At 36.9% G+C, this 13,266-nt stretch overlaps 1 protein-coding gene across 1 annotated transcript; it reads right to left on the bottom strand.

Moving 5' to 3' along the window:
• Positions 1-12,201: 12,201 nt before the first annotated feature.
• On the bottom strand, positions 12,202-12,918 carry LOC121247269. Its single transcript, XM_041145645.1, has one exon. It carries the CDS (start codon positions 12,916-12,918, stop codon positions 12,202-12,204), a length of 717 nt encoding a protein of 238 aa, XP_041001579.1.
• Between the last annotated feature and the right edge of the window lie 348 nt (positions 12,919-13,266).

Below are 13,266 nucleotides of genomic sequence, written 5' to 3'. Positions count from 1 at the left end.
TTCTCTCAAAGCTCCCTTTAATTTTTGTAGTTTGAAAGCCAATTTCAAAAGACCCGTACCACCCATATCCTCTTGAAATATTTTTTTCACAAATGGCTGAAATTCTGGATGCTCTATCCACATATGCTTGAACCGAAAAGAAGAAGGGCCATAAGAGAAAGGATCTGATTGAAATTCCATGAACATGGGCGAATGATCCGATGTAGATCTTGGTAAATAACTGATTGTCGCATTAAGAAATTTTGTCAAGCAGCTAGCATTCAAGAAACACCTATCTAGTTTCGTCCAGCTTCTCAAAAGACCACTCTGCCCATTACACCAAGAGAAACTCTTTTCGAAAGACTTCATTTCAATCAATCCACAATGATAAATCCAAGAATTAAAATCCTCTTTTGCTCCTCTCGAACGAGGTCTTCCACCGTGGCATTTCGAATCCTCTCTTATAATATTAAAATCATTTGCAATAATACAAGGTTCAGTTCCTAGAACTTGGCCATTCAATTGCTCCCAAAGATCTCTTCTCTCCACCATAGTGCATTTGGCATATACAAAACAACATAGGAAATTTGTAATGTCATCTTCTATTTGAAGTAAAATGAATTGCTCACTACTTAAAACAAGTTGAACTGAAATATCATCTTGCCATAACACCCAAGTTTTGCCAGCCTCCCTTTCATTAGTAATAAACTTATCCATACGTAACAAATGAAGTAAGTCTTGCATCTTATCAGATGAGGCAAAAGGTACCATTAAAGCAACTATTTTCGGTTTCATTTTCATAACCAATCTCTTTAATCTACTTTGAGAGGTTCCAAGACCTCGAATATTCCATGTTAAAATCGGACCAATCACAAAGAAAATTTATTTGGCCGGGCTAACACCCGGATCGAGCTTTGAACTTTTTTAAAAGTTTTCTGAACTCCTTTTTTCTTCACCTCCGCTTCCTCATTTTCAGTGGCATAATCTCTATGCTTTGAAAAAAATTCGACATTTAATTCTATGTCAGGTTCAAAAACAGAGTCTACCATATTAATGTTTTCAACAACGTTCTCATCAAGCATGACACCTAATTCCAAAACTATAGTATTAGTTTCCACAGGTCCCTCGGTTGCATCATCTTTAACCTCCTCCACTTGATACTCCCTCTCCTTTAAAATATGTTCTTCACTTGGCTTGTCATCACTTCTGTTTATCTCCACTGTGTCTTGGTTCAGTACTGACTATCCATCCTTTGTCCTATCTTCATTTTGAATTAAGACATGATCCTTAGATTCCTTAATCTGTGTAATAAAATTTTCACTCGTAATTCCTTGTTTAGTGCCAAGAACAACCATCAAGCCTTTGCCTTTATCTATCTCATCATATGGGACAGGGACTTGATCAGCTTTTTCAAAATCCGTACCTTTTGCATTCTTACATACCCAAATTTCTTTTCCATTATTCAGTGTCTTCAATCTACATGTTTGTATGTTGTGCCCTTGCAAGTAACACCTTGAGCAAAACATTGAGAGAGTCTCGTAAATCACTTCCTGTTTGAGTCTCGTCCCCGGAATCCCAATCTAGGAAAAAGGAATATGAAATTTCAGAGCATCCATCTCCAAACATAAACATGCACCATCCGTGCGAGTTGCACATTTCGTAGAATTATCCCTTCGAATGTAACGACCAATCAGTGCAGTAAGGATCTTTAGAAACGATTCATGATAAAAGTTTGGAGGAAGCCCTGGCAGCACTATCCAAACAGGTACCATCGATGGTTCTTCATCTTCATTGATATCCAGCTTCCAATGAAAAGCCCGATATTGAACACCATTCACCTCACAAGTTTCACGAGAGAGCGCTTTCAAGAAATCTGGTTCATTTGACATTTGGACGAAAACATTTCGTGGTCTCCCCATGGTAGAAACAACCGACATGCACGATAAGCCCCAAAGTTATGAATGAAAGACCGGATAGAATCCAACGAGGGCCTCTGCCGTAGAAAATTTAGAACGATGGAAAAACGAAATGGTTCTTCAGATCTCGCAATCTCCTTCTTAGAAAATTGGAAACAGAGTTCTCCATCCACATACTTTGGCCCACGATAAGGCACGAACATCTCAGGTATAGGTTGTGGAACTGCTGAGACAAGATCAACGTAGGCACATCGATTTGCCTCTACGACATTGGCCGCCACGCAACCCCTCTACGTAAAATAACCCTAGCAAAATAACCCTATTGCCAAAAATCACCAGAGAAAAAAAAAATCAAGGGATATTTTATTGTTGTTTATTCATGTACTTGAATTTGAGTCACATAAAATCATAGAATTAACATAACGTATGGTATCATCACAGTTCCTCATATGCACAAGAAGTACCTACAGGTGACCATAGTATAACTCACATTGAAACTATGTTATTTGCATACTCATTCTCAATGCATTGGTAACATAACATAACATAGTAAAAATCATAACATGTACACACACCAGTATTATGTATCGTAACATATGAGTTCGCTACTACATTTGTATGTTACGACAAAAATCATTACATGTTGACTGATCGACATAACATGGTAAAAAGCATAACTCATTCGAAACATGTTGACTGTTTTTCATCGATCCAAGGGTTATCAATTCATATATAATCACTCCAGAGTGGACAGAGCAGTTCCACCAAGATACTTCCCCATCTTAGCTTTTGGAGTCGTGATAAAATAATTTTTCATTCAATACTTTTAAAAAATGATTTTTCATGATATGCATGTATGTTGCACATTTAAAAAATGATAGTTGTATGCAAAATGACAAAAATGGAACATAAGATATGACATTTAATGTTCAAAATGACAGTTATAAAATAAAAAGTGACATTTATTAATAAATTATAAATAATCAACAAAGTATAAGTTAGAGGCCAACTTACAGATTATTGAAGTTCGAAGTGAGGTAGTGGCTATGATAAAAATTGTACAAAGTTAGAATTTATACTAGCTCAAGAAAAAAAAATTCTAGATAAAGTAGAAATTACGAAATACCCCTAAACTTCCAAATATTGCTACTAATGTAAATGCTCTCCAATCTTAACCAAAATTTATAGTCCTCATATCTTGCACCTTCTAAGACATTCTATGTCTTAAAAAAGATCAAAGTGATCTTAGCCTATTCATTCTCAATTCGTGGAATGCTCTCTAGTTGATGCCTATATGAAATTTTGACTAATGATCCTCATGAATGAATGCATGACAAATCCAGCCTAATAAAATCCTTAAACTCTAGTAAACCTTAAGTGATGCATGATATGACTTTTCTATCAATGACTTGTTAGAATTAAATCATGCATTTCATCTTATCCCAATTAGAAGGTTTTCTAAATGCTCATATTTCAAGGCTAACTAAAATAAGTCAATTTCTTCAAATGAAGCATGATTAAGAGTCAACCATACATGCTTTGATGATAAACTCAAGATTAAAACCTATTATGGAATGTTTCTAACCTAAAACTAAACCTTTGAAAATTATTCTAAGGCATAATCGAATCATATCATGAAGCATGCCATAACTAATATTTTCACCAAAATAATTTAAATAGTAAACCTATCCACCAAGATTCTGGCTTCTAGTTAAACATGGTATCTCATACTGTAATCACCCTGAATTAATTTTAATACTCTAAAGCACAACTTAGCATATAAACTAAGATCTAGAGAGAAAACTTACAAAGATTCTATAGCCTTTGAAACTTCCCACACAAAGCTCACAACTCAAGAACTCACTTAGAATACTTAAGAACCTCAAAGAACTAGAGGATGAGAACTCTCAAGAGCACTCAAGGAAGTTTGTGGAAGTGAAGTGAGGCAGAAGTGGGGGTGGAGTGGAGTTATATAGGCTCCAAGGGGTGTGTGTGGCATTGGCAAAGTGGCCTCCCATTGGGAGGTTTGGGCGGTGGTGATGATGTCGCCTAGCCTAGATCCTCCTTTGGTGGTTGGCTAACTTGGTGATCATTGCACATTAGAGTAGGCTAAAATGGCTATGGAGAGATGGGCTTCGCAAAGTCGTGTGGTAGTGGTGAAAGGATGGTGCAATTAATGAAATGCTTAAGGGTTAATGATGTTGTTGAGTATGGGGTAATTCACAAGGCAAAACTTTTTTATCTTATTCATTTGGACTATCCTCTTGGCATTTGTGGCTAGTTTAAGGCATACTTGAGTATCCACTTTAGGTGGTAGACAGTGGGGATTGGGTGGTGAAGTGATGATCAAATAAATGGGGGGTTTTCATGGGTGGTTGCTGAAAATTCAAGAGCATTTTTAGATTGGACAAAATTTCAGGTTTTAGTTAGGGTTTTCAAAAATCAAGCTTGGTAGGAAAATTCATGAATAAAATTGAGAGGCCAATGACAGAAATGCCCTTGATAAAAATGGTATAAAACTATTTGAGCTAGGGTCACATTAGTCCATTGCACACAAAAGGACACATGGGTACCGATTGGTATGGTTTTAGGGTTTGACATGTCATTACCCCTAAATGACATGTGTAAAGGCTAGTAATAGAAATGGATAATCAAACATAGAAAGTTTAGAACAAAAGGATGAGAAATGATAAGAATAAAAAATCAAGCTTAAAACATGATTTCAAGATCACTAATCGTGTGGTGATCAATTAATGCTCTTAAGCTCTAAGGGTCGTAGACTACTCTAATGAGGTAGTCTTCTCAATTATAGTGTTGTTCTAAGAGTTAATCTATAAGGATAAACATGTGGGGTGTTACAGACACCATCGATTCTGAGCTTGAGAGATCCTCAAGGAGTGGCAACCAACAAACAAGGAAGGGTCTCTTTATTGGATGGCGGTTGTGGGAATGTGAAGATGATGAAGGACATAAACTTTAGTAGAGAAGCCATGACAGCAAGGCTTGAGGAGAGAATTAAGGTCTCTTAACCACCTATTGATTTTATGGATGATGGTGGCAATAGGAGTAGAAGAGTCCTCAAAATGGTTGTTCCCACAATGTTGGAACCTGTCATCAAAAGGAGCATCATTAAACCATAATTTCTAAAACAAAGACAGAAATCTTAATAGGAAAGGTTTTATTCCAAATGGAAGGAGCTAAAGAAAGGGAGGAAAGTGCTCCCTAAGAAAATTCCAAATAGATTTGGAGGAGAATGTCATATTTGTTGTGTTTCCAAATACAAATATTAGGGCCTTTCTTGATTTTGACAGGGAAAAGATTGACCTCATTGACAAGGGGCTGACTACCAAGGTTGTGGATTAAATTAAGATTACAGTCATTGTGAGTGCAAACATCTTTGATTTGTAAAAGGGGTTAGAAACAGTGAAACCTTATTGGACAAGAAAACTATCTCCAATCCAATTGTCATGCCATAAACGAATAGAGCCATCACTAATATTCCATTAACTCTCTTTATGAAAGATGGGAAGAAATTTGCAAATAGCTTTCTAGGAGCAAGAGTGGTAGGCTTCGGTAGAAATAAGATCCAAGGATGAGGCATGATTCATGTATTTTTGGTAAAGGAAGTTAGCCCAAAGAGAGTTTGAGCTAATGAATCTCCAAGTGAATTTACAATGAAGAGCATCAACAAGGTCATGTAAATTTCTAATGTCAAGACCATCATCTGAGGAAGGATAGTAGATGTGGTTCCAAGAAATCCAATGTTTCTTCTTTTGACCATCAATGTCACCCCCGAAAAGATTAGCAAAGGCTTTGTGAAAGTAGTTAGTGACTAATTTTGAGAGGTTCCACGACCGAAAGGGTACAAACAAAAATTGAGGAGAGCACATATTATATTAATGTAAGATTGCTGCTAGTAGAGAGAAGGAGACCGTTCCAACCAGCCACATTTTTTCTAACATTAAGAAGGATTTGAATAAAAAGCGAATGAAGGAATTTTTCCATATGAAAAGGGGCATCAAGATAAGTGGTAGGGAAGTTTCCTTCATTAAAACCCTTAGTAGAAGCAATAACGTTTCTTCTAGATGTGGTGACTTTTGAATAGAGGAGTCCCCATAAATAGAAAGGAACTTCATGAGAGTGAAAAGACTATTCTTGAAACCATTGGTGAAGATTAAAGTCATATGCAAAAAGGATATGAGAAACGGGAGTGCAACCCCTAGGGATTGAATATGGAGTCAAGTGACCTACAATCATGAGATGGTAAATATCTCTACTCTGGGGTTCTTCACTAAGAATGGAAAGAAGGAATAATGGGTCCCATTGTCTTAAGCCTCTACTAGAAGTGAAGTAACCTGAGTGAGTACCATTTAAGCAAACTAAGAAGGTGAGAGAAGAAAAACATTTCTGAAATAAGCAACAACACCTTCGTTAAAACCAAAGGAATGGAGGACACGAGAGAGGTGAATCCAACTAACCCTATCAAAAGCTTTAGCTATATCGACCTTGAGCATAACGTTATGGCCTCTGATATTTCTAGCATGACTATGAGTTAATTTTTGAGTCAATGAAATACAATCAATAATGATTCTCCCCTCAACAAAAGCACCTTGGTGGGCCAAAATTAGCTTGGGCAAGATGGTGGCAAGATGAGAAGATGGAATTTTAGAAAATATCTTAGAAGACACTTGGCAAGGACTGATAGGTCTAAAATTCAAGAATGTGGAGGGGTCATTTTTCTTGGGGATTAAAGAATTGAAAGTGTGCTTTAAGGAATGAGGCGATGACGCTCCTCTAAAAAGATCAACAATTGCCTCAACGAGGTTGGGGTGGATAATAGAGCAACAAGAGGAATAAAAAGATGATAAGAAACCATCCAGACCAGGAGTTGAGTCCAAAGGGATGTTGTAGACAACTTGCTTTTCTTCTTCTAAAGAAGGAAGTTTGAGCATCAAAGTATTATCATCATCATAAACCAAGTTAAGAATTAAATCAAACAAAGTGTTGGAATAGTGAGTGGGGGAAGCAATTAATTGGTTGGTGAAGAAATCCACAACAGTTGAGTGAATGACATTGTGTTCAAAGGAGGAGGAACCATCTAGGAGAGTAAGGGAAGTAATAAAAGCCTTGCTCCTCTTGTGAGTAACTATTTGATGGAAGGAATTGGAGTTTTTGTACTCTTAGATGACCATTGGATTCTAGAATTTTGCTTATAAAGATTTCTTCTTGGGGCAGCATATAATTATACCCTTATTCTAAATTTTGCAAACTGACCAGATCAAAATTAAGGAAAGAATTTTTCAAAGAGAGTTCAGCGACTCGAATTTTGTCATGTAAATCAGCAAGGTTTTGAAAAAATTACCAAAAATCGAGAGATTCCAATCTTTTAAAGCATCCTCCAAACATCTTATTTTGAAAAAAAAAAATATTTAAGCTGCGAAGATGACAAGCCTGATTCTAATTAGAAGAAAGAAAGTCTAGAAATCGAGGGTGTTTAGTCCAAATTCTTTAGAATTTAAAGGATGAGGGACCAAATTTATGGATCTCTTTATTCATAATAATGAGGGTCAATGATCAGGGTGACTCATCTCCAGATGGGTAAGAGAACTCTGAGGAAAAGATAAAGACCGAAATTGATTAATAAGGGCCCCGTCTAATCTTCCCAAGTATAGACCTTATTTCTACAACAATACCAAGTATATTTAGAACCAAGATAAGGGACATCATAGAAGGAATTGTAGTCGATGAAATCAAGAAAGTCATATTTAATATAATGAGGGATAAGGACACCATCCATTTTCTCATCATCGGATTATCAAAATTAATAATGTTAAAATTACCAACCCCATCCAAGGAGAGTTAGGCAATGCTTTGAATACCGTACCGGATGCCGTATCGGTCAAGGCACTGGAACAAAATATTTCGGTACCGGTACCGTTTCGGGATAACGTTTTGGGATAACGTTTCGGGATAGTCGATCTATAAATAAATTATATATATAAATATATATAAAAATTATATTCTAAAGTAATAGTCTATATATAAATAAATTATATACAAATACATATATATATAAATTATAAATAGTCTAGTCTGAATTGGGGGTTAAAAAATAAGCTTGTAGTTTAAAAAAACGAAAAAAAAAAACACACAGGCCGAAATATTGGCCGGTATCGGCCGAAATATAAGCCGGTACAGGCCGAAATTGAGGTCGATACGACCGGTGCGGAACAGATATAGTACCTGTACCGGCCGGATGGCAGAAACAAAAAAATTTCGGCCGTATCGGCCGGTACGGTACGAAATTTAAAACACTGGAGTTAGGAGGTCTCATGGTGCAAAAAGAAGCCCAAAGAGATCTTCAAAGAAGAGGATTACACTTGGCATAAAAATTAGAAAGAATAGTATTTTTGCCACACCAATCAAGAGTGTGCTCTTCACTTCAAAGATTAAGATAATCAAAATAATCAGATCTCTACAAATCCAAATTTTACTACCATAGTCTTCATTTGACTAAACTTGAGAAAGAAGAGCAAATAAAGGTAATTTATAGAACTTAATCAAATTTTGCAAATGGAGCATAATGTTCTTATTGGCAATGCGTCTCACATTCTAAACTAAAATATAGTTAATCATGTATGATATAATCCGAGTTTTGATATTTGTAATGATTTCTATAAGACTGGTTACCCTCTTACCTTTCTTCTTGGCAGATTTTTTAATAACTTCAGAATCGGAGTGACTAGTTTTGAAAGGTTGTATATCTTCCTCAGGTAATTCTATTGAAGAATCAAGATTCAAATCATTATAAAGCATAACAAAAGAATTATAAATAGGCACATCCTCGAGAGGTGGATCATTTTGCATGACATGAGCATGGGGTCGCTCTTTATCAATAATATTGTGAGTATTTTCAATTTGTCCATCATTTCAAGAAAGCCCATTAGTATTGTTGTCATTGCTAATTTTTGGGGCCATAGTATTCTCCGAATTGGGGGGTTTGTCATGGGTTTCATTGCTGAGATTTTCATTATTGGGTATTGAAAGTAGTTCTAAAGAAGAACTAGGTGTAGGTTGTTGTGTAGTGGGGTTCTCTAAGCTGTTGTTAACGGCTTTTTTCTTAGGTACCCATTTTTTCTCAGTAATATGTGCAAGCAGATTGTCATTCACATCCATTTCAGGCTTATTGACCTTACCCAATAGTTTTCTACATTCACTAATATCATGTCCTTGATTCCCCTAGGACATCTCTCATACTCAATTTGTTGCCAAAACCCTTCATCTCCTATGCAAACCCATACAACATTTTCTCTAGGGGTTGACAAGTCCATTTCTATGCAAATACGGACAAATGAAGGACAAGTGTGTGTAAGCATCGATAAATCAGCAACAAGGGATTTTCGAAGGGGATGATCAATAGCCTTTAGATAGGACTTGACACAGAAATTCAAAGGCAGTCAAGTAAATCTTACCCATGCCGAAGCAATGGGTGATTCCTCCTATGGGGATGCTAACAACGACAAGGGTTAACAATGTGGTTATGCTTTGCGGAATGGCACCACCAAGGGCATTACTTATGGCCTCTATTTTTGATACTATAATAATATTGCTACCAATATTAATGTTTTGTTTATCAGTGCACTCACTTTGACAACAAAATGATTTTTATGTGGGTATTTCCTGAGTACACACTTGGTTTGCCAAGCTTAATAAGGAAACATTTCGCTTTTTGTTTCTGCTTAGTTGGCCTCTGAGATGCACAACCTTGCCACGGGATAACATCGCCTCTATTTCTAATGTTGTTTTCAGTTATATTTATGTGAAAGATGGTTTTGTCTTTACAATTATAATTAAATGCTGATTGATTACTACTTTTTTATATCCCTATAACATTATCTATTTCTGCATACACTCTAACCTCTCCATCTTCTTTTCTTGCGTAGTTTAGCCAAACCATAAACACGTGTATATAGTTTGCCAATAAAGCGATAATGATTGCGAATGACGCAATAATTGAATTGAAGATTTTTGAGAATTTCTATGTCACAGTACGAGATAGAGAGGTGTAATGTATTCCTTATACAATGTTCCAAAGTGAATCTTCCCACCTTGGTGGACTGTGGGTTTATACAAAATAACTAATTAAATTTACGTAACAAAGCTAAAATCATGCAATAAGTTAAGCATGTACAACCAAAACATCTCAAAAACACAACAATCGGTGTGGAGGATTATGTTGCATGGTATCCTCCTCTGTATTGCTTGTTGACTTGATGCTACTTGAATCACGATGTATGATTTTGGGAGTTCTGTTGTTATTGTTTTGGAACTCAATGGAGGGATTCCAAAAGAGAGTAAGGTGCACGTGCCCCAACTCACGTTGAGTGCATGAACAATTGTAGAGGATTGAATTGTTAATATACTTTGCACTTCACTTTTTCTTGAAGGCACTCATGGGCATTGAAAAACAAAGAGCATAAATGGAGGTCGGATAGGGCTAGGCACACAAGCTAGCACTGGCTTTGCAAAACAATTGTAGAGGATTGAATTGTCGTAGTAGTTTCATGTTGGGTATATAGTGTAGGATGTTTTTGTTTCCTATAACTGATCGAAGAGGATGGATCCGCTTTAGGTCCTGGAGAGAATGACAATGTTGTTTTGGTGGGACTTGCGGCCAAAAGGAGCGGGAACTCTCGGAGTTGGAGACAATGGAAGTTGAACTAGGGGTGTAATCTGTCCGGTTTGATCTAGTTTTGAATATTTTTTATAACCGAACTGGTATACACAGGCCAGTTTTGGGAATTTCAAAACCGGACCAATTCACTACCAAAACAGAACTTTCGATTTTTTTCATTTTGATCCGGTCTAGTCCAGTTTTTTCGATTTTACGGATAAACAAAATTATACTCCAACAAACTTTTTAGCAAGAGATTAATCCATATCCCTCATTTTATGTTATATTAATTTTATGTCATAAAATTCAGATTTATATGTTATATCAAAATTTAAATGTTATATTAAAAGTTATAACATAATTTTGCAGAAAAAAAAGGATGGACAAGTACTTGATCTGTATTTCAATAGACTAAATGCTTATTCTGCTTTCCCCAACTGATTAAGATATAAAGCAAACAATATATATAACAATATCAATGTTAATAGAGAAGCATGCAAAAGTAATCTACCGACTTCACGCAACCAAATTTAGGGTAGCTAGGTTTGAATAATAGAGATATGACTGTTAATAGTTATAAAATATTTTAAAATATTTGATGAATATTAAGAAATAATTTATTTTAATATAATAAATCAAATCAAATCAAATTTATATATATACATAAAAGGTTTGGTAGTTTTTGTGGGTGCGCAGCCAATACCCAGCTATCATTGTGCCTGCCAAGACTATCGGGAGTCTGGCCACCTGCATGGGTGGCAAGACTCTTGACTGCGACTGGGCTCTCTAGCTTGGGCCTCCCTTCACGGCAAGAGTACTGTCTGGCCACCAACTACGGAGATTCTGCCGCCTATGGTGGCAGCAAAGAGCCACTACCAGTCGCAGGGCTAAAACATATTTCTTTATATATAAATTATATGATTTGAGAATGAATTTTTTAATTTCTTTTTTAAAAATTTGAGAATTGGATGAGATTAGAAATCTCATATTTTTGGTTATCCGAACATGAACTTCGACCCCCTAAAATTCTCGCTCAAACTTTTAGGAACATTAAATGTGAGTTCCACCATATGAACATTAAATGTTGTCCAATAAATTCATTTGTGTAGCCATAAATATTATGTGATCTACTTTATAAGTTGATCTCTCTTCCACTTAATTTAGATTCTAGAATTTAGACAAAAATGTCATATAACTAGACAACGAATGAAGATCCTTTCCTATATGGCAACATAATTCTATTACCGACATTATAAAGAGACCGGCCAGCAGGACAACATTGCCCTCAAAAGAGATGAGCAATCCCAATCATAGAATCTCCCATGCATGACATTATATAGGCAATTGACTATTAGTTGTGCTCTTCTGCTAAAAAAGTACTTTTGCTATAATATTTATGAGAGAGGATATCGTATTATTTGTCGACATCCATTGATCATCGACAATCTTAAACTACGTACACTTTACTTGAACCCATGCATGCCTTGTTTAATTACCAGCACTATAGTCACCGGCCCTTAGCTTATTCTCTTACAGACCTTAGCCTAACAACAAACACTGCTTAACCTCTCTTATAAGTCTGATCTCTCTACTTCTGATCCTTGACATGGAACTCGGCGCGCGTTGGGCTTCTTAGTTTCTAGAGAGAGCAAGGTGCACCCCAGGATCATGGTGAGTGCATGAACAATTGTAGAGGACGGAGTTGTTAACGCTCTGCACATTGCTGTTCACGAATGCCCTCATGGGCATTGAACTTGTCACTTTTCCTTTATGACTTTTATTCTTCTTCAGATTCCCCACGGCCTCATCGCTACTAGTGCTTTCCCAGTCATTGCCATGGCTTTTTGTTTTGGGATTTTCATTCTTGTGAACAACTTCATGTTTCTTCGAGGACTGGATTAGTTTCATGAAGGCGCCTTTGTTTTCTCCTGCAATTGTAATAACCCTCAAACCCACTTCCTCTAAATCCAAAATATTTTTGCAACTACTTTTCACCATCTCCTTGGTTTCATTTTCTTTTGAAACTTCTTCCTTTCCAATGGTCTTGATCGGAACCACCACATCTTTCTGCTGGACCTCCATTTGGATCTTCTGCTCAAGCTCGCCCTGCGACTTCAATTGGGAAGGCAAAATGCTCAAAGCAGATGGTGGTGGTGCCGTAGGCTTGGGCTTAGGGGATTGAGGTAAGGTTTGAACAATAGGCTCAATGGTTTTCGGAGGTTCTGGTGCTAGCGGGCCAGTACCTCTGGCTGCTGGACTAACAACCGCAGATGGTCGTGGGGTGGGTTCTTGAGATTGAGGTTGTTGAAACGTCCTGGCCAGTGGCCTTATTGATGCAGGCCTAACCATAGGTGGGCGTGGCTCCGGAGCAGGGGCAGGGTTCGGGATTGGATCAACTGGGGCGGTTGGGCGAGCTAATATTGTAGGCAAACGGAACAAAATAGGACGAGGGCGGGGGCCTGGGTCTCCATTTTTAAGATGATTTGTTCAGAACAGATGAGTCAAAGAGAAGAACAGCGAAACGAGCTGAAACCTTGGAATGGGCACAAAGATAGATGGCTCGCATGTGCTGTTATTTATAATTCACGGCATGATAGAGCTTTGCTCATTATGGTATCTTTATTAATTAATGTACAGATGGTTCAGAATTTCCATCATTAATCTTAAGGTTGGTACGTATTTAGTCAACTCGATCGC

This window comes from Juglans microcarpa x Juglans regia, chromosome 1S, assembly GCF_004785595.1.
Source record: "Juglans microcarpa x Juglans regia isolate MS1-56 chromosome 1S, Jm3101_v1.0, whole genome shotgun sequence".
Taxonomy (NCBI): domain Eukaryota; kingdom Viridiplantae; phylum Streptophyta; class Magnoliopsida; order Fagales; family Juglandaceae; genus Juglans; species Juglans microcarpa x Juglans regia.
The sequence above is the reverse complement of the archived record's forward strand: the minus strand, read 5'-3'. Positions and strand labels throughout refer to the sequence as shown.

Bases quoted from the DNA above. Each gene is read 5' to 3' on its own strand.
- LOC121247269 (XM_041145645.1), bottom strand. From the start codon at position 12,918: ATGGTTAGGCCTGCATCAATAAGGCCACTGGCCAGGACGTTTCAACAA.